Source organism: Leishmania mexicana, chromosome 28 (assembly GCF_000234665.1).
Source record: "Leishmania mexicana MHOM/GT/2001/U1103 complete genome, chromosome 28".
In the NCBI taxonomy this organism is placed as follows: Eukaryota; Euglenozoa; class Kinetoplastea; order Trypanosomatida; family Trypanosomatidae; genus Leishmania; species Leishmania mexicana.
The window spans coordinates 526,861-547,324 of NC_018332.1; the positions used below are offsets into that span (position 1 = coordinate 526,861).

At 60.2% G+C, this 20,464-nt stretch overlaps 7 protein-coding genes across 7 annotated transcripts; all 7 read left to right on the plus strand.

The window, feature by feature from the left end:
* Nucleotides 1-184: 184 nt before the first annotated feature.
* On the plus strand, nt 185-1,981 carry LMXM_28_1420 (putative DNA polymerase IV; the record flags this gene model as incomplete). The annotated part of the gene is made up of 1 exon (XM_003876935.1): nt 185-1,981. One exon carries the CDS (start codon nt 185-187, stop codon nt 1,979-1,981), a length of 1,797 nt encoding a protein of 598 aa, XP_003876984.1.
* A 2,726-nt stretch (nt 1,982-4,707) lies between these two features.
* On the plus strand, nt 4,708-6,099 carry LMXM_28_1430 (putative DNA polymerase kappa; the record flags this gene model as incomplete). The annotated part of the gene is made up of 1 exon (XM_003876936.1): nt 4,708-6,099. The coding sequence occupies one exon, from the start codon at nt 4,708-4,710 to the stop codon at nt 6,097-6,099; it is 1,392 nt and encodes a 463-aa protein (XP_003876985.1).
* A 1,634-nt stretch (nt 6,100-7,733) lies between these two features.
* Nucleotides 7,734-9,911, plus strand: LMXM_28_1440 (conserved hypothetical protein; the record flags this gene model as incomplete). Its single annotated transcript, XM_003876937.1, has 1 exon — nt 7,734-9,911. One exon carries the CDS (start codon nt 7,734-7,736, stop codon nt 9,909-9,911), a length of 2,178 nt encoding a protein of 725 aa, XP_003876986.1.
* Nucleotides 9,912-11,578: 1,667 nt separating this feature from the next.
* Nucleotides 11,579-13,651, plus strand: LMXM_28_1450 (conserved hypothetical protein; the record flags this gene model as incomplete). Its single annotated transcript, XM_003876938.1, has 1 exon — nt 11,579-13,651. The coding sequence occupies one exon, from the start codon at nt 11,579-11,581 to the stop codon at nt 13,649-13,651; it is 2,073 nt and encodes a 690-aa protein (XP_003876987.1).
* A 648-nt stretch (nt 13,652-14,299) lies between these two features.
* LMXM_28_1460 (putative ATPase) lies at nt 14,300-16,615 on the plus strand (the record flags this gene model as incomplete). Its single annotated transcript, XM_003876939.1, has 1 exon — nt 14,300-16,615. The coding sequence occupies one exon, from the start codon at nt 14,300-14,302 to the stop codon at nt 16,613-16,615; it is 2,316 nt and encodes a 771-aa protein (XP_003876988.1).
* Nucleotides 16,616-17,398: 783 nt separating this feature from the next.
* Nucleotides 17,399-18,433, plus strand: LMXM_28_1470 (Qa-SNARE protein; the record flags this gene model as incomplete). The annotated part of the gene is made up of 1 exon (XM_003876940.1): nt 17,399-18,433. The coding sequence occupies one exon, from the start codon at nt 17,399-17,401 to the stop codon at nt 18,431-18,433; it is 1,035 nt and encodes a 344-aa protein (XP_003876989.1).
* Nucleotides 18,434-19,353: 920 nt separating this feature from the next.
* Nucleotides 19,354-19,770, plus strand: LMXM_28_1490 (conserved hypothetical protein; the record flags this gene model as incomplete). Its single annotated transcript, XM_003876941.1, has 1 exon — nt 19,354-19,770. One exon carries the CDS (start codon nt 19,354-19,356, stop codon nt 19,768-19,770), a length of 417 nt encoding a protein of 138 aa, XP_003876990.1.
* Between the last annotated feature and the right edge of the window lie 694 nt (nt 19,771-20,464).

Consider the following 20,464-nt stretch of genomic DNA (forward strand, 5'->3'; position numbering starts at 1 on the left):
TCGCCGGCTCACCATGCTTCGGCTCTCTCGGTTTGTCACCTCCGCGGTGAGCTCAAAGGGTGTCGCGCGGGCGAGCAAGCAGACCGTGAGGCGAGATAATCACCCCATTGCCGCGAAGAAACCGTCAGTGGCCACGGCAGCGGCCGCGGTGGCGCCATCTGCCGCCGCGCACGTAGGCTCCAGCATGTCACCTGCCCCGCGGGGTCGCTACAGCAGCTCGCACGCGGCGGAGATCGAGGCGGACTGCGCCGCCCTCGAAGATCACGGTCTCGCCGCGCCGGAGGACTCGCATAATCTGCAGCACCACGCCGGCATGAACGGTGCACAGCATTATGACCACCGCAGCGCTGGAAAACTGAACTTTGATGCCTCGAAGGCAGGGCTTCAGCAGGTGGATAAAGACTACGTCGAGCACGTCATTCAGGAGGCGTCGAAGGGATCTGCTTTCTACCAAAAGGAGCAGCGGCTCGAGGAGACGCGGCGTCGCAAGGCCGAGGAGCTGCAGGAGAAGGCCAAGACATTCGACTCCATCAGCGCCGCCGAGAAGCAGAAGATCAAGGCCATGGTGGATGCCATGGTGGACGAGCTCGAGGCGACGCGCGATCTCCGGCGCCGGTACATCCACATCGACATGGACATGTTCTACGCTGCGGTGGAAGAGAAGAAGACGCCGTCCCTGAGAGGCAAGCCCTTCGGCGTCGGCTCTCAGCAGATGCTCTCCACGACGAACTACATTGCGCGGCAGTACGGTGTGCGCTCTGGCATGCCCGGCTTCATCGGCAAGAAGCTCTGCCCCGAGCTCATTATCGTCCCGAACGACTTCCCAGCCTACCAGCGAGAGGCGGCGCGGGTGCACAGCATTGCCTCCCGCTACGATGCGCAGTTCGTCAGCGTCGGCCTCGATGAGCTGACGATGGACGTGACAAAGTACCTGCAGGAGTTCCCGGCTGTGTCAGCCTCCGACATCGCCCACGACTTCCGCAATGAGGTGTTCATCAAGACACAGCTCACAAGCAGCGGCGGCATCGGACCCACGTCGATTCTCGCGAAGATTGCGAGCAACGTCAACAAGCCGAATGGGCAGCACGAGATCACACTGCTGACGCGAGAGGAAGTCATCAACTACGTGCGTGACATTCCGCTGCGCAAGATCCCCGGCATCGGCTACGCGCAAGAGATGACACTCGGTGCACTGCACATCCACACCTGCGGCGGCCTTCTGGAGCACAAGTACCTCCTAGCCTACCTGTTCCGAGAAAAAACCCTTGCGCACTACCTCAGCGTTGGACTGGGGCTGGCAGAGACGTTCTCGCTGCGCAAGCACCAGGCACGGCAGTCGGTTGGTAAGGAAACGTCGTTTAGCGAGCCACTGCCCTCGCCAGAGGCCTTCACTCGACTCTTCCGAAAGCTGCTTGAGCAGTGCCATGTCCGATGCGTTCGTGATCACCTGCAGCCTCGCAAGATGACACTGGTTCTCAAGTATCGCACCTACGACACGGAGCAGTTCAGTGTGACGCTCTCGAGCCACACAAACGACCTCAAGGTGTGGCTCGAGGCCTCGCAGAAGCTGCTGGAGCCGCATCTTCTGCACTACGCCGAGTTCCGCCTGGTCGGCGTCCGCCTGCAGCGCTTCACAGATACGGATGATGACCACACTGGCCTTAACAGCACCCGCGATGCCCTGACCGGCGCCTTGACAGAGCCGCTTCAAGTGAATGACGACTTAGACATGGACGCCGATGACGCCGACCGTGACGCTGAGAAGAGCGGGGTAGCTGCGGCGCAGTCAGACCTGTATGGGGAGACGCCGGCGCAGCCTGCAGCAACGCACAAGCGCAAGATTCCCGTCTCGAAGTTCCTGACAGATCCAAACATCCCGAAAGCCTGCCCTCCGGAGCCTGCTGCAGCCCCCGCCAAAGCCGTCAAGCCGGCTCGCAAGCGCACCAAGTCGTCCAAGCACAAGCTGCACAAAAGGAAGTGAGCAGCAGTGCGACCAACGAATTGCGGAGGCGACGGGGCGAAAATGGCTGTTGCGGCGGAGCGACAGGGTGTATCTCGCAGGACGTGCACAAGGCACTTTCGGGGGGGACCCGAACCGGCCGTCGCCGCCACGTAAAATCTGCCGTTCGAAGAAGCGGGAGAAACAAAAATGGCATAAGGTTTTTTTACCTATAGAGAAAGCGGGAGGGCAGCGTACGCGACACAGAGAACAACAACAACTCCCCCACCCCTTCCCTCCTGAGAAGAAAAGGAGTGGCACTGACGCTCCAGTGCTGATTTTCATGTATAGACGCTTTCGAAGAGTTGTCCGTGGTGCGTCGGGGTCGCGATGACGTGTGCGCGGAACAACATAGCGAAAGGTGAGGAGAAGTGCTGTGCGGTTGGAGAAGGGGGGAGGGAAGGCAAAGAGACAGGGATGCTGCAAAAAGAGCCAAGATGCTCGTCAAAATGGGTCGCAGCACCCCATCTCTCCCCTACGCGGCCTCCCCTCCCCCTCCCCGCCTGCCCTACTGCTGGCCCGTTCATCCACACAGCAGCGACTCAATAGTGAATGCAAAAATCGTGTCCCAGTGAGATACACTCTCGAGACTTTACATAGAGATATATACAAGTGTGATAGCCGTCCGGGGTTATTTCGTTTTGTCTTTCTTTTACGCTTACAGAGGCGCTGGTGTGTCCTGTCTGATCCCCTTCGCTCTTTTGTTGTTTTGTTTTTTTTGTGAGAGAGGGCTCTTTGCTTGGCGTGTGTTGGTCGTCGTTTGGTGGGAGTGTGAGGGGTGTGTGTTTTGGGTTCCCATGGGGGGGGGCTGGTGGACGGGAGAGAAAAAAAAAAGAGGCATTGTTAGCCGCCCCCTCTCTCCTCCCCCACACCCCTCTCCACTGCATGTGCGTAGGTGTGTGTGTGTGTGTGTGTGTCCCTGTGCACAGGCGCGTCATTTTGGTTTATTCCTTTTGCGTTGTCGTTTTAGCTGAGCGATGGGGGGTGGTCTCTGCCAACGCAGGTCCGCGCATGACCGCATTGAACCTGTCGAGTAGAAAGGGGCGCCGGCATTTGGCCCTCACCTTCCCCATCTCAGTACACGGCAGGGGGAGTAGAGGGAGTAGGGGAAGGGGAGGGCACATGCCGGTGCCCGAGAGCTTGAGCACGGTGGAGATGCCTTCCCCCCTCTGTATTCCTTTTGTTGTCTTGTTTATCTATAGCCGCCTCGGTGTAGGCGGATGGAGAGGGAACGGATTTGCTTCTAGCGTGTCAAGCGTGCACGTCAATGTATCTCCCTCGTAGGTCTGTGTCGATGTTGGGGGTGCGTGTTCCTGCGGGTCGCTGTAATAAAAGGGCAAGGAATCGACTGAGCAACATGTCCCATCTTTTATCTCCCCTAGAGTCAATGGACGAGTGAGCTCGGATGGTGTCTATGCCGTCGCTCCTTCCTCTCCACTTGGCTACCATTCAGGGCGTTGATTTGAGACAACCCGTGATGTCCCTTCAGAACGCCTGTCCGCTCCTATCAACCTGTTGGTGCACAGGATGCGCTGGAGAAAGGTGCACTCCTCTCCATCCCTCAGTGTACTTTTGCTCTCAGAGGTGTGCAAGTGAGAGGGGTGTGTTCGCTCACGTCCTCCTACCCCTATGCTTCCTCCACCAGCCCACCATCACGACCCCTGTGCTACTTGTGCGACGACGATGCGAGCTGCAGCGCCTGCGGCTTCCTGGGCGTGCGCTTCTACCACCACCCCTCCACCTTGTTGGCGTCTCACGCATCACCCTGCAACTGTTTTGTGCACTCATACGCATGCCGGCACCGTGTTGACCCTCCTCCATCTCTCTCCTTCTCTTCAACTCTCCATGATCACGGTCTTGCGCGTCCTGAAATTGGCTTCTTTGAGTTGTTACTGTGCTGTGCTGCCCCTTTTCGATGCCTCCGTGACCACCACCAAATGCTCGTGCATCGAGTCAAGCGATCACGCTTACAGGCACACGAAGGATGCGGGGTATTGATGTGCTTGTGCGGTCTTCCTGAGCGCTCTCCACGGGCAGCGCTCCTCGCACCTTCATCTCACCCTTTTGTTTCCTCTCCATTTATCCCTCTCCCAGCACGGTCATCACTGTGTCTCTGCGTGGGAGGGAGGGAGGGATCAACAAGCCGTGCGGTACCCGTGTTGCGCGCCGCGGACTATTCCTGTCTTCCGCTCCGCTGTTTCTCAGCAGCGTCCTTTCTTTTCCAGCGTTGTACTTTTCTCTGTGTGTCTGCCTCTAGACGGCACGGCATGCTCTCCTCCTCCTACCGCCTTTGCGGGTCGTCGATGGTGAGCGCGGCGCTGGAGCGCACATGTCGGTGCCTGTCAAGCGCGTCCACATCGACCGCAAAAGCGGCAGTAGGCGCATCCTCTGTTCCGCCCCCATCGGCATCGAAGGCTGTGGGTCGTCTTGCCTTCGATGCCTCTAAACCCGGTCTGCAGAAGGTGGACAAGGCCTATGTGGAGCAGGTCATTCAAGATGTGACGCGTGGCTCCGCGTTTTACCAGCGGGAGCAGCGCCAGGAGGCGCTGCGAGCTGTGAAAAATGAGGCCCTCGTGGCGAAGCAGCGACAGTTCTCGCGCCTAGCAGCAGCAGAAAAGCATGTTTGGCAATCCCGCGCCGAGGCCGTCGAGGAGGAGCTGGAAGCATCACGCAGTTTTTCGAGGTGCTTCATCCACGTCGACATTGACATGTTCTACGCTGCAGTAGAGGAGAAGCTCGATCTGTCGCTGCGCGAGCGGCCGTTCGCTGTCGGCACCTATGCGATGCTGACCACAAGCAACTACATTGCTCGGACGTACGGCGTGCGCTCTGGCATGCCAGGCTTTATTGCGAAGAAGCTCTGTCCTTCTTTGTGGATACGTCCACCGCGATTTGACCTGTATCGCCGCGAGGCCGCCGAGGTGCGCGCCATTGGCGCTCAGTACGATCCCCACTACGTCGCGGTAGGGCTCGATGAGCTAACGATGGATGTCACCGACTACCTTCGTACGCACCCGGATCGCTCTGCCGAGGATGTGTGCGCGGAGTTCCGCCGCCGCGTCGAGGAGGCGACGCAGTTGACGTGCAGCGGCGGGATCGCCCACACCGCGGCCTTCGCAAAGCTGGCCAGCAATGTGAAGAAGCCGAATGGGCAGCACATTCTAGCGCTGCGCACACGCGAGGAGGTGCTAGCTTACGTCCGTGATATGCCGGTGCGCGATGTGCCTGGGATCGGCTTCGCCACGGAGCAGCGGCTGCACGCCCTCGGGGTCGTCACGTGCAAGGACTTTCTCGCGCGCAAGGCGGAACTCTGCTACTTGTTTCGCGAGAAGACATTCGCGTTTTACCTCTCGGTTGGCCTAGGACTTGTGCGCACCCACGTCGATCGCTCCAACGCGGAGCGAGAAGCCGCCACGGCACCGCCGAGCGCGGCGGCGGCAACGTTGCCCAGGTCTGCGGCACATTTAAAATCACGTCCCCCTCGTGCGTCGGCCAGTCAATCCCCCTCTGCTCTCCAAGCGGTCGTTCCAGTTCACCGTGCGCAGAAATCGACGGGGAAGTGTGTCACCCTGGTGCGCGGTGTGCCCAGCCGCGAAGCGTTTTGGCAACATCTACGTCAGCTCGCCCAAGGCGCGCACGATGTTCTCAGGGAGCAAGGCACGGGCACCAAACACGTATGCTTCTACACGACCAGCCGCGCCTTCGTGCCGCGCAGCCATGCCGCAATGCTGTCAGAGGTTACAAACAGCTTTGCTAAGCTCTACGCGGCACTCGAAAAGGTAGCAGAGCCGTTTGCAGCTCAGCATCGCGAGTTTCGCCTCATCGGCGTCAAGTTCAGCAAGCTACAACCTCTGCCAGCGGGAAGAAGGTCGACGAAGGGCAAGGGTGCCGCTCCAGTTTGCAAGACGAAAGTCAAAGTGGCACGTCACTATCCAAAGCAACGAGGTGACGCCGCAGCGCCAGCGCAGCGCTATGCGGCGGCGAAAATGGCGAAGACGCCTCGCCGAGCCCAACCAAGGTCGCCGGTCGCAAAGCAGGTCTCCGCTGCTCGTCATCGAACAGCGCCAACATGTCGAGAGAAAAAGGTGTCCGCTCTCTAGTGTGTGCGGCATTCGTGACGGCCCCGCAGCGTTCCCCCCCCCCCCTCCTCTTCCTTCCTCTCTCTCAGCCACATTGGATGGTGGTTCGGTAGACGCCCAACCCCACCCCCGCCTTGCAGAGCACGGCCCCCGCTTCTTCTTGTACGTTCAGTTGTTGTTGTTATCGTTCTCACCCACCATGTACCGCTTAGTTGCCCAGGGCACGTGTGTACGTACCTGTCCCCCTCCCCCTCCGCCTTCTCCTTTCCAACGAACTCGGCGCACTTCACCCTGTACACTCATTCACGTGGCCAGCCCATCTCTCTCCCCGCATCGCGAGTTCTCGCGTCCAAGACAAGAGGACACAAGCCGATGAGAGCAACGCAGCAACGAAACGTAACTTGAGAAAATGGGTCAACGCCGTAATCAGACGCTGGCACGTTCTGCCGCACAGACTCTCACGTGCGCTCGCTACCGGTGTGCGCACGATTCACGTGAAGGAAGAAAAAAGGAGAACATAGGAAGCGGTGAGTCGACGTCATGTCTCCGCAGTCGACAGTGTTGCTCCCAGCGCACGCACGCAGGTGTGTCGGTCAGCCTGCTCTGTCTTGCAAGAGCGGTGCACTCCCACCTTGCCGTTCATGGCAACACCCCTCCGCGCCAGCGTCGAAGATGCACTGCAAGCATCGACTCGACTCTACTTTTTCACTATCTTTTACGTTTCTCCTTTTCGTTTTTAAAACGGGTATTGCACCCGCCAACCCACACCCCTTCCACCCTCTCGCTCTCAATCCACTCATCTCCCCCGACTGAACGGACGGCATCCTGTGCATGATCACCGTGGCCACGGATACACGCACGCACGCGCTTCTATGCGCTCAATTTTGTGGCGAGAACCTCACGTGCGTGACGTCAGAAAAGGTGCTGACATTGCCTTGTATGTGCGGGGGGGTGTATGCGTGCGTTTTTCGCCACTGCACAGTCTGCCGTAAATACAACCATCTGCTTGAGTCCCACCGAACTCTCCCTCCATGCAGATCGCAAGCGAGGCGCATTCTGTGAAGAGTGCGGTTTCTCTCTCGTGTGTGTGTGTGTGTGACGCAATAAAAGTGGAAGGCTGCGCCGCTCGCTTCTTGGAAGCGGCGCCAGCGGAAAGACGGACGGGAAAAGAGGCGGAGAGGTCCGCGTGAGCAAAACGGGCATCAAGAAGCGCAGAAACATTTGCGCGTGTGTGTGTGTGTGTGTGCGTGGCGTAAAGGCAATCGTGGGTCGAGGACGTAAAGTCAGCCGCGGCTGCGTCGGGGGGTGCGTGGACTGCGACCCTATCGCTCGCCTCACATCGCCACTGCATTCTCTGCCGCTTTTCGAATTGGCCAGGGGGCCCCCCTTCCCCCTCCCCTTGTCTGTTGCCTCGCGCATTCTTTCCGCATCTCTGCCGTTCCATTCGTTTCGTTCCCCCCCCCCTCCCTCCCCTACCCCACCCCCACCGTGTTTGCCCTATCCTTGTCTGGAAGGCTGCGGCGCTCCCCTGCGCTCGTCACGGACAACACCAAAGCGCGACGAGAAACGACAACAACACGCAAAACCATTTTTAAAAAGAGAAAACAGACTTTTCTTTGCTTTGCTGCTTCGATCCTGCCTACAGAACGCATGTGATGTTTCGCGCTGCCAGAGCGGGGCGCACGGTGGCGTTGTCTCTGCCGCATCGCCGCGCAGCTCTCTTGAACCCACGCCGCGCATTAGGCCTGCATCGCACGGTGGGCTCTCTGAAATCCGCGAAGAGGGAGGAGGTGTCCAGCGCGGCCAACGCTGCGGAGGATACGGCGTCGCAACCGCTGACCGTCTACCACCCCCAGGCAGATCTTGGAGCTGTCACCCCCGCGGTGGATCTGTCCTCGCTCTTCTACGACACGTCGGTCACCGACATCGCGCTTTCCAAGCGGAAGCTCACGAAAGACGACGACGATGGAAGCTTTGCATTCGGCCAGGTCCCACGTGGGTATTTGAAAAAGGAGCAGATCCTCAAGTACGTGGACATGGATGAGCTGGCGAAGGCGAGCGAGCTGCTGGAGGTACCGGATGCCTACACCTACCCACTGCATCAGATGGAAACCATCTCCGAGGCGATCGTGCGCACGATGCAGTCGCGTATGCTCATGTTTAAGTACGCCTCGCTGGACGACTTTTACACAATGAAGCGGCACATTGGGACGGACGAGGATGTGATGCGCGCGACTCTACCCGGCAACTCCATCTACTTCCAGTTTGTGCACTCAGGCAGCGCCGCAGACGCCGACGGCCTGGCCGCATCATCGACATTGCCGCGTGAGCACGCGAGACAGCAGGAGGTCAAGGAAGTGCGCGACGCAGTAGAGCGGATACTGCGGCGCTACGTGTGTCGAATACTGGAGCCCTTTCCAAACGAGCTCGCCATTGACGTGACGCACTACGCCACCTATCTGCCACTGCTTAACGTGAGCCGTCGTAACGTAGGTCAGGTGCTGAAGGATATTGAGGACTACATGGCAAAGAGGCCGGTAGCGAAGGAGGGCATTGCTGGGCCGCCTTCCAAAAGTGAAATCGAGCCCCTGACGCCCGATGAACTCGCGACGGAGATCGCTCGCATTATCCGGCGCGAGGTGCTGACGCGGCGGCCGCAGAGAGACAGCGGATGCGGTGCACAGGAGCCCGCAACGACGGGCGCACAAGAAGCGCCGAGCTCCACAGATGCCGCCTCCACGGCGTCGGTCCGCGTCTGCATTGGTGTGGCCACGAGTCCTGTTTTAGCAAAGATTGCCTGCGACGCCGAGGTGCTGGCGGTGGTGTCCAAATTACGTGGCGAGCAGGCCGCGACCGTAACGGCAGGCAAGGGTGGCGTCAAAAGCGGCGTCCCGATGGTCTCTATCCGCTCCTTCCACCGCCACATCCGCTCAATGAAGGCGTCGCGCGACTTCATGGCGAGCTTCCCAGTGAGTCGCGTGCCCGTCTTCACCCCCGCGTTTGTCAATCTGCTGAAGGGCACCTTTGGTATCGTAGCGTGCAGCGATTTCTACGAAAAGCGCTACCTCCTGTACTACTGCATGTCGAGAGGCACGGCGCGTGCGTGCTACAACGCTGCCTTTGGTCGCATGTACTTTGAGGCAGAGGTGATCGAGCCTCTCGTGGCACCGGAAAACCTCAGGCACTCCATCGCACCGCTCGAATTCATGGCAAGCAACCGCATCAGCATTGTTAATGAAGAGCGCACCGACTACCATGTGGCCATGCGCAGCGTTATCATTGGCCAGCTTCGCAAGAAACTCCCCAATAATGGTTGCAAGGTCACTCAGGTGCCGTTTGGCCGGCTGTCTACCGAGGACGCGATCCACCGCACTGCGGAGGCAGCGATGCGCTCGCTGCACCGTCACCTGTACGCCAAGGGACTCACCTACAATGGCATCCGAGTAACGCTGCCGCGTTGCAACCTGGATTCAGTGATGGAGCGATTGGAAGGCGAGACGACTGAGGAGGCCGCCGTCGTGGCACTTCACCGAGTGCTACCAAAGATTCTGCTGCACCGTCACCGTATCGACGAAGTCGTCGATGGGGCGAAGTCTGGGAGGTACCTCACCCTGTGCGTCTTTGGCATCTCGCTAATACCCATGGTGCCGCCCATAATGATAAGCGAAACGGTACGGTTGGAGAAGCTGTACTTCACTGCCAGGCGGTTCTTTCTGCATCACCAAAATCGCACGAGGAAGCAGAAGAGAATGCTGACAACTGGGGGTGCAGACAAGACGAGTAGCCCGGGAAGAAAAAAGCTGGGCACGGTCGACTCAGTGGTGTATGTGTAGCGCAGGGTGAGGCGAAGCCGAGCATGTCGTCCGATGGGCTGTCGCCAAGGCGCACGTCGGCTCTTCTCCCCCCCCCCCAACCGCAACAGCAACGAACAAGTGGAGCCAAAGAAGAGCAATACACGCGCCCCTCTGTCCCTCTCTTCATCTGTATCCCGTACTTCGCCTTGTGAAGGGACGTGTGCGGGATACACATGGTCGCAGAGATGGTGGTCGTCCTCTCACCGCCTATCGTGCTTCACGAACGTGGTCTGGCTCCCTCCTCCTCCCTCCCCCTCCCTCCCACACGCACACACCCAGTGGGGGAGTGTGGTTCCGCTGCGGCAGAGCACGGGAAAGAGGCGATGGGGTTTGATGGGGAAGGGGGGGATGCAGCCGCAGCGAGAGCACTTCGACGAGAAGCGTCGTCCTAAAGCGAAGACATACACGCACATACACACACGTTGGAGAAACTCTCGAGCGGGGGGAGAGAAGGGGGGCGTGTCAGCGACGCACCTGTGTGTCGTGATCCTTTGTTGTTGCTTGCCTATTGCCCCCCTCGCCTACTACCCACATTCCCTTCCTCGACTTCTATCCATCGGCGTGAGCTGTACCGGGTGTGTTTAAGTTCGCCTCCCCTTTGCTGCTGCCAACTTGGGTGTGGGGGTACCCGCGCGAGAACCACCACAAGCTCCCCTCCTCCCCATCCCCTCTAACACGGTTCCTGCGACCATCCTCGCTGTTGTGCGTTGTGTTGCTTGCGCTGTTGTTGTTATGAACCTTTCCGCGAACTCGCTTTCTCCTCCTCCTCTGCCGCTCGTGAAGAGAGGAGAAGCTGGGCAGAGACCGTTGACGCCACCCGCGGGGCTGCGGGGCCACCGAGATGCGCTCAGACACGTTTCACATACACGTAAAGACAATAGACTTCGAAACAGACCTGAACAAAGACGGCGGTGTGTGAAGTAACAGCGAAGGGGACGATTGCAGGGGGGGCAGCTCACTGCGTCAGCTTCTCAGCGCGTCGCCTCCAAAGGGTGCGGTGGGGCGAGAGGCATGGCACGCAAACGGGGTGCTGGCCTTATTTTTCCTCCACCCCGCCTACCTGAAGGGTCACGTCGCTCTGTTCACCACATCACCCCCTCCTCCAGTTTCAAACTCTCGCTTTTCTCGTGCTTCACATCACTGTCCATCCCGAAACGGAGAGGTTCAAGGGAGATGCACTCAAGAAGGAGAGGGGACGCGGTGCACGGAACGGGTAGTGCGGAGGAGGGATGGAAAGCCACACACACACACACACACACACACGCATCCGCTACCTTCCCGGGCCAGTTGCCTTTCCATATTGTTACAGACGCCCATGTCTCTCTGTGAAGCAAGGTTCCTCCCCTCTTCTGCTGTCCCCATTCTGTCTTCCTTCGGAAGAGCACCTTTGCCGACGCAGCGCCCCTTTTGCTAGCAAAGGCGGGTGCCTACACGTCACCCGGTGGGAAGGGTTTCGTCGTCCTGGGGCCCTTCCACTTCTCCCATTAGCGCTTGCCTCTCCTCCAAGTTGAGCCGCAACTGCTTGCGACCACCGCCCTCTCCTTCTCTCATAGACACAGCGCCTGCGGAGGTACGTGTAAGCGCTGCGGAGGCGCCGACAAGCGGCGCTGCGGCACCAGCACAAGAAGCCAAACCATAAAGGACGTATGCGTGGTAACGCCTCTAGTGAGGGTATGGGGATCCCATACCTTGGCGACACCCGCCGGAGCGGGCTCGCACACACACGAGGAGACTCAACGGTGAACGCGGCGCAAGTGCGCCGGCTCTCAGTCCTCTTCGTCCGGTCGGAGCTCTCGGAGCACCGCCGCGACGAGGCCTCCACCACTGCATCCGACGCGACAGCACCTGGAGACGCCGACGTTGTCAATGTGGACACGTTCGAGAGCACCGATGCGGACGGGGAGGAAGACGTGGGTCGTGTCGCCGTTGTGCCAGCTCACACACCGCGTGTTGGCCACGTGTCCCTTCGCGACGCCGTCATTCTTTCGTATCGTGGCGCCAGTGATGACTACGTGATGCACCGCCGCACGGTGGCCACGTCGTGTGGACACGGCGCACCGCCGTCGCCCGTAGATGAGCTTGTATCCGTGGCCACGGAAGACAGCCGTGTGCTCCTCCGCCGCAGTGGGCTGACAACAGACCCGCGCACGTCAGACGTCCCGGCTGTGCGCATGTGGTGCGGATGCAACAATGACGATGACGAAGAGGTGCAACAAAGGGAGAGCAGAGCGTCCACGTGCCGATCACGTGGTGGCGACCAGTTTTTTGTGTGGGATGACTGCTCTACATTGTCGGACATGCCCCCTGCGCGCATCTCCTCTGCGACCCCGATAACCGTCTCCTCGGCCCGCTGGAAGCAAGAGTCCAGTGTGCTGCTCGAGCACGCGCGCGGCACCCTGCACCGGGTGCGTCCCCGCTGCGGCACCTTCAGTGCCACAGTGAGCAGCTCATCACCGAACCCGCAGCGTCCGTTCGGCGCTAGCAACGCCTGCGGCCGATGCCAGGCAGACTTCGTGGCGCTCTCCATGAACTCTTTGTCATTGGTCCAGTCGCGCGAGTATGGTGCCGACCTCGCTGCGGTTCACCACACCGCCTTCGCGTGCGAAATGAGCGCGAACGCAATTTGCATGGATGACTGGGGCCCGCACAGCACAGTCGTCGGTTTCTCAGATGGGACGCTGCGCGTGGTGGACTGGCGCACGCCAGCAAGAGGCTCCCCCCTACACGGAGGTGACGCTTCTGCCAACGATGAAGAAACGCACGTTGCGCTCTGCACGCATGTGCCGCAGCCGTCGTGGATGAGGCATGGTGGTCGCTCGGCGGCCGCCGTTGCATCAGTGGCCGGTGTGTTGTCGTGCTGCGCCTTCGAGGACAGCTTCCGCGTGGTCTGCGGACTGGGAGATGCCTCGGGTGCCGTCGTGATGGCCGACCTTCGCCGCCCCGAAAGCGGGAACCGTCTCGGGCGTCGTCGCACGCGCGCGGAGCAGCAGGCCGGGCAGCACCTCTTCGCCGAAGCCGGCGGACAGAGCCCTACGGGGCGTGCTGTGACAGACATTCAACGCGACCCCTCGTGTTTTGGTCGCATCGGGCTCGTCGATGTGACGGGCAGGGCTGCCCTGACCAATGTGGCTGCGTTGGAGGTGAGCGCCGGCAGCCCCGCAGCAGTCTTGTCAAAGCGCAGTCGCACAAGGGACAGAACTGGCGTGCCTTCGTATCTCGGTCCCAGCGCCGCTGCGCGGCCGCGTCTTCCACCGCCGCCGTCGCCGTGGTCGGTCTTGGAGCGCCTGGGGAGCCTGTCGCCGACTGCGTCTCGGTCGGCGGTCCTGACAACCATCTTGCACAGCATCCGGGGTGACCCCCAGCGCGCTGTTATCGACACGGGCAATGCACAAGGTGGGTCGTTTCGCACCCCCTTCGCGGCGCACCGGCGGCCACGTTGCGCCTTCAGCGACGACGGTCGTCATTTTGCGCACATATCCACGAAAAGTGCCCTCGTCGCCACCCTGCGGTACGCAGGTGCGCAATCTGGTGCCTTGGTCGGTGGCCCGTCCCTTTCTCCTCCTCCCGGCATCTCTGCGACACATGTGCAGTTTGCGCCAAGCACAGCGAGTGGGCAGGCAGCACTGACGCCGTCGCCTTTCATCGCCGTTTCATCTGTGGACGGGCTCCTATGCTTCGACACTGGAGACGGGCACACGCTCGCGATGCCGATCGCGTGAGTAAGACGATTTGCTGCCTCTGCTGCGGGCGGCCGGCCCCCCCCCTCTCCCCAGACGTCAGTGCTAAAGAAGAAACAGAAGAATCCGTGCGTGTGCGCACACCCCGCAGGCGGCGCTGTTGCCGTTGGCGGTGGAACGACGGCCTGTGCGCGCATCATCGACGGAGAGGAAAGTAGCAAAGGGAGAAGAAAGACGCGGAAGCGTCACACATGCCGCGCTGCGCGGCTGCCGCTCGCTGCGCGTATCGCGGGCATACTGCGAGAAGGCAACGGTTGCATGATTGGGCGTCTTTGCCCCCCCCCACCCTCCACCACCTTGCGAGGAGAGGGGGGGGGAAGAGCCGCACGCAACCCACGCGTGGGAGTCCTACCAAAGCAAAGGTCACTGAATGGCTTCGTATTGTCCGTAAAACGTGTGGCGGCATGGCGCATGCTCCGTCCATTACGATCCCCTTCACAGCTCTACCGCCTTCATCCCTCCCTTTCCGCCGTCTTTCCCCTCCCCCTCCCCCGCCCCGCCCCGCCCTCTCTGCCTTGATGTGCGTGTCTACATATATACGTATACGTATTTATTTTGGTGTCTGTGTGTGTGTGTGTGTCTTCTCCGCGGTCATCTTTCCTCGCCGCATTGTTGCTGGAAGCTTCGCAAATGGCGAGCGATCGTCACAGCAGTGACGCCGCAGCGTCATCCGCGCCAATGCGCTCGCCCCTAGAACAGGTCCACCTCCTGCTCGTCTCGCTCCTACGCTGGTGGCCCTACGCGCCGCATGAGCGAACCACTTCGGTTCTGCTTTGTGGCCCCACCTCAAATGGGAAGAGCCATCTCGTTCATCGTGTCGCAGACGCTGTCAATGCGTGCACAGACACCGCGATGGGTGAGGTAGTCCACGTTTCAGAGAAAGAGCAGGGCCAGGCAGTACCTCGTCGAGTGTCAGCGGACCACACCGCGGCACCCACACCAACCTCGGACTTGCTTCAAGAGCAACGGCGCACTCACGTCGTGACGGTTATTCCTCCTCTCGCCAAGGCTGTGGCAGTCCACAACGCTCACGACAGCAGCACAGGGCTGCGTCGGCTGCTTCGTCGCACCATCTTTGATGCGTGTGTCGAGTACCGTCGCGAAAGTGCCACCAACTCATGTTCAGCCAATGGCCAGCCCACCATCACCACCACACCGCCGACGGAAATCGCCGTCTTGCTTGTCTTGGACCACATTGAGTGCTACCTGCAGGAAGATGACGCGTACATTCACGACGGCGGCAGCGGAACTGCAGATTCGACGACGCGGCAAAGCTGCGGTGTAGGTGAACCGTCTCGCGATGGCACCAGCGCGCAGAGGATGAACACGCTTTACCCAGCCCTCCTCGCCGATCTTTACACGGTGTTGCGCAGCTGTCCGCCTCTCTTCTCGCAGCACGAGTGCGCCACGCTGCGCCTGGTGCGCCTCGTCTCCGTTGCCCTCTTCACGGGAAGGCTGGACGAGGTTCTTCCTGTTGTTCGGCACCGTTACGTCGACTACGCCGTCGCCATGCCCACTCCAACAGAGGCGGCGCGGCGCGCGTTCTTTCTACCATACGCCACCACGTGTACTGCTGGTCAGGCGCAGCCGCCGTTGTCGCTGCCGATGGTGGATGCGTTGGCCCTTCGCACCGGCGGCGTGTCGTACGGAGGACTGCAAGAGGTGCTCTGCCTCGCGCTCGACTACTGCGCCGCATCGCCGTCCCGTCTTTCCCTCTCCCCTTCCTCCGCCTCAGGCGCTGTCGAGTGGGATGAACAGGTGGCCGGTGCCGCGGCTCAGGCGATTCTTCAGGCCTACACATCTAGTGGCTCCGTCACGGCCTTGGAGTATCGCCGCAGCGCCGGCTTCGTCGACGTGCAGGTGACGCGGTGGGACGATATCGCTGGAATGGCGCACGTGAAGGAGACGTTGAAGCGGCTGATTACCGATCCGATTCGGCATCGCGACACGTACCGGCGCTTCCGCGTGCGCCCCTCCACCGGGGTGTTGCTCCACGGCCCTCCCGGTACCGGCAAGACGATGCTAGCCAAGGCCATGGCGACCGAGCTGAACGCCTCCTTCGTGTACATGGACCTACCCAAGCTGGTGCAGGCGGAGGTAGGCGAGTCGGAGAGGCGGCTGCAGGAATACTTCGATATCGCGCGCGAGCGCAGTCCCTCGCTTGTGTTCATGGACGAGGTACAAGCTGCCTTTGGGCTGCGCTACGCGAACACTGCTGATGTGCATCGGCGTCGGCCAAGGTCCTCAGCGGCTGACAGTGGTGGTCGGGACGAGGGCGCCTCTGCTCCTTCCACTGCCACTGCGCACGATGCCCGCCTTGTGTCTCACCTTCTTCGCCTGCTGGACGCCGCGCAGCAGGATGAGGAGCACTTCGTGCTCTTCGTTGGCGCCACGAACGTCGTCCACTTGTTGGACCCGCTCCTTCTACGCGCCGGTCGACTGGACACGCTCTTGGAGGTGCCGCCTCCGGACGCCGCGGCTCGCAAGAGTCTTGTACGACGCGTCGTGTACGGAGAATGGGCCCATTGGCTTTGCGAGCGGGAAAGCGATACCACCTTGGTGAGCTCAGATGGCGGCTCCGTTGCCGCCGCTGCGCCGATCGACGCAACGCAGCCGGAAAATCTGCGCGCGGCCCTCGTGGAGGCGTTTGTGCGCCGTTCCAACGGCTTCAGCGGCGCTGAGGTGCGCAACTTCACGTCGGTGTTCGGTCTCCAGCTCGCACGTGCTGTAAGTCGCAACCTGGAGGTGGCGCAAGAGGCGGTGGTTGACGAGGAGCTGGACGGCACCGTGACCACTCACGGCCCGCGGACGGAGCAGCGCAAAAGGCAGTTGTGTCTGCGCCGTGCCATCACCGCCTTCCTTGCCACAAGCGGAGGAACCGAAGCGGGGCTCAGCTGTGAGGCACTGGCGCTGCTGGATGACGCTCACAAGAAGTGTGCCGTGTAGGTTTGCCGCGTTGTCAGAGAGGGATGCGGGCGCCATCGATCTCTGTTTCGGACGGACGGTGTCTCACGTCAACCTATCACCGGACGGTATCGTGGGCACAGCTCGAGAGGGCGGCACACACCAACTGCCACTTTTGTTCTCTCCCCCCCTCCCTCGTTGTTGTTGTTGTCTGAGTCGTGTGCTTCCTTCATTGCCCAGCAGTGCGATGTGCGGGTACCAATTCATCCCCCAACCTGAAAGGCTCGCTAGCCGTGCCGCACCCCCTCGCGAGGATGATGTGTTTTCTCCCCTCTTTCGGTACAGGCTTCACAGAACACACTCACACCGCTACCACCGATTACCCGTGTAAGTTCAGCTGACCCTCTTCTTCTAACGCTCACTCTGTTGCAGCTCCACTGTTCACACGTAATGCGGCACCGTCGTTCGCGCCACGCAAAAATGTAGCGAGGAGCCCCTACAACACGTTACAGCCCTTGAAGAGGCTGTGCGCACAACAAGGCAGACGGAGTTTCTGCATGGCTATTCCCCCCTCGCCGCCTCCGCCACCCTCATGGCAATGCCTTCCTCCCTCTCTGTTAGCGTGTGCGGACTCACCAAACCGCTATGCACAGGAGCATAATATTGGGGAGGGGGAGACACACGGCCGAGGCACGGAGCCTCTCCCTCTCTGTTTGTCTGAGCACGGCGCCTTTGTGCCTTCATCTCGTATGACTTTGAGCACCCCATCCATCCATTCATCCTTACATCCCTCCTGAGTCTTTTGCAGCCCCCCCCCATTTGTGAATGGATCGTCTTCCACAACTGAGGGCAGCGGCCGGCCTCGAGCCCTCGCCGGCACCGGCCACCATCTCCCTCTCCCCATGCTCGTCGCCACAAAACTACAGCCCGAAGGAGGGCGGCGCACCAGTCCAAGTAGCCTTCACTATACCTCCAAGCGAAATCGATCAAGACACAATAGACACCCTCGACGCCTTCTACGGCGACGTGGCTGCGGTTCTGGGCAGCGTCAAGACGATCCGTGCCGCAATGCACGAACTGCAGCAGAAGCACACGGAAAACATGCAGACCGTCGACGAGGCGCGCTCCAAGGCACTGCGCAGCGAGATCGACGAGCTGTCACGCGAGACCGGCAACGCGGCCAAGGCGGCGAAGGAGAAGCTCGACGCGATGTCCACGAGCACGGCCAAGCTGAAGAGCGTGCCGGACAGCGTGCAGGCCAACAGCGCCATCATCCGCATCGAGGAGAACCAGTATATGCACCTCGTGCTGAAGTTGACCATGGCCATGGCCGAGTACCAGCGCCAGCAGTCCTCCAACGAGGCCTACTACAAGGCGCAGACGCAGCGGCAGATCAAGATCAAGTACACCAACCCCGACGGCAGCGCCATCGACGACTCGACAGCAGCGCAGCTGGCAGAGCAGGTGATGGAGAACGACACGTCTAGCTCCATTTTCCAGCAGAGCAAGGAGGTACTCGCCTCCATCATCGAGACGCGCAACGACATCTACCGCATCGAGCAGTCCATGCGTGACCTGAACCAGCTCTTCAACGACCTAGCCTTCCTGGTGAAGGAGCAGGGTGAGCTCATGGACGTGATTCTCGCCAATGTGCAGCAGAGCACGCGGTATGTGGAGAAGGGTCGCGAGGCGCTGAAGAAGGCGCGCCGGTATCAGAAGAAGAGCCGCAAGAAGCTGCGCTGCCGGGTGGTTCGAAATCCGTATGTCGAAAAGACGGTGGAGGATTACTGTCCTTGGAAGGAAGCCGCTGTCTGGGTACTCCGGCCCTGTTGTCTGGAAGACGAAAAGTGGGCGGCCTGAGAAGACTGGGTTCCTGCCACACCATCGTGGGCATCTTCTTCGGGTTCGGGGCTCATATATGGTCGTTTTTTTTTCGGTTTGTGGTGACATTCTTGTTGTTGTTTACCGTTGCTTTTCATTATTGCTGCTTCGCCTCTGTTGTGCTCGTCAACATCTCCGCAGATGCTACTCGTTGCCTCCTTCATGGGATGTCGTGAGCTTTGTTTATTGCGCCTGTGTGTGCGCGCGCGAGCGTTTCTTGTCTTCTTGTTGTTACACCTGTGACTAATATGCTGCTTACGGGGTGGCGGTGATGGTGGTGGTGGAGTGGGGGCATGTGCCAGCCCCCCCCCGAGTATTCAACGGTGCTGTTCCCAGACTCCTCACCGCCAAAGAAGCTGCTTTTCGCTACTATCGACGTTGCCGACTAACGAACGTATTAGTTTATGAAGGTGGGGCTCGCTCCATTGCACCGCAGCGGCGCAGCGCTCTTCCTCCCCTCTCCCCAAAGAGCTCGAAACCGATGTGACTGCTGTTGCCCATGTCTCCGTTCGCTCGGTGGTGGCACACCAAACTAAACCCTCCTCGCATCCAAATGGCCCGTCTCAGCAATGTGCTCTCAAGCATCGTGTTGAGCACTCATCATCCGTTGCTCGCCTTCTCTCGACCCCCCCCCCACCTCTCTCTCCGTCTCTGTTCCCACTTTCATCCCTCTCTCGTAGTCGACTACTCACATACGCGCGCGCTAACACACGTATACAGGACTCACGCCATCTGTCCCCCCCCCCACCCCTACGCCAGCCGTTGCCTTCCTCCTTTAGCGTGTGTGTGTGTGTGCTCGCTTCTTCGCTGTATCTCCTCGCTCCCCTATTGTAGCCCATAACTCCCCTCCCTCCTCTGTCGCCCCGGTCACTCCTCCTTATCGCATCCTTCACGTCCTCATGTCAGCCAACATCCGTACTGCTCTCTCCGGCATCAACATGCCGATGATGGTCGCGGGTCTCTCTGGCGGCCTCGGTGTGACGCTCGGTGCCCTCGGCTCGCACGCGTTTCTCGAGCTTATGGACACGAACCAGTTTAAGTTGTACAACATAGCGAACCAGTACCACCTCGTCCACTCCATAGCGATGCTCTTTGTGGCGGCGATAGCGCCCCGCGTCGAAGAGCCGGCCGCTACCCACTTCCGTCGCGCCTATGCCCTCTTCGCCTGTGGCACAGTAGTGATGGCGAGCTCGCGCTACATCTACAGTACAGTACACAAGCCGGACTTCCTGAGCAAGCTCCCGATACTGGGTGGTGCGATGCTCGCGGCCGGATGGGTGTGCGTCGCTCTTGGCGGCTCCGTCACGAAGCACTAGGAAGGACGGTAAGCGGTACCCTGTGAGTGGCAAGCAAGGAGAGAGCGGAAAGGCAAGCATGCACTGTTTGCACTTCTAACATGCGGCAGCGTTGGTTGTTCTGCCCCCCCCCCCTCCCCTGTGCCTCGATTGCTGTCAAGGGTAGAGGGACGCCGACGTGGCCCGGGAAGGGAGCAAGAGGGAGGGACGGTGATGAGGATACCGAAGCAAGCGAAAGAAGCAAGTTGGGAGGGAGAGAACAAGATGGGGTAGAGGAGGTGGAGGAGCTGGCACTCAAGTGAGAAGCGATGCTGTGCGCTGCTGGAAAACAGGGAGCGGGCAGACCTCTTTTTGTTTTCCCGCTGCTGTTACCGCTGATCCCCACCCTCACCCTTTTTGTTCACGTCGTGCGCTGCTTAGCATGTACGCGTGCACATGGGGTTTGCGTGTCGTTCGCGACAAGGAGCACATGCACAAGTCCAAAAAGGGCAGATACTGACATTTTTCGTTTGTGTGTGTGTGTGTGTGTGTCTTCCGAGCGTTCCCTTCCTGTCCTCCCCTTCGCTGTCGCCTGTGTCTTTTTCCTTGTGATGATGTTGGAGTGCGTCGAACAACACCGACGCTTCGGCGGAACGTTGCCGAAGCTCCCATCTTGTCCCCCTCCCCTTTTTTGGAAAACGGATGGGAAGAGATGTGACGTCTTCGCTCGGCGCCA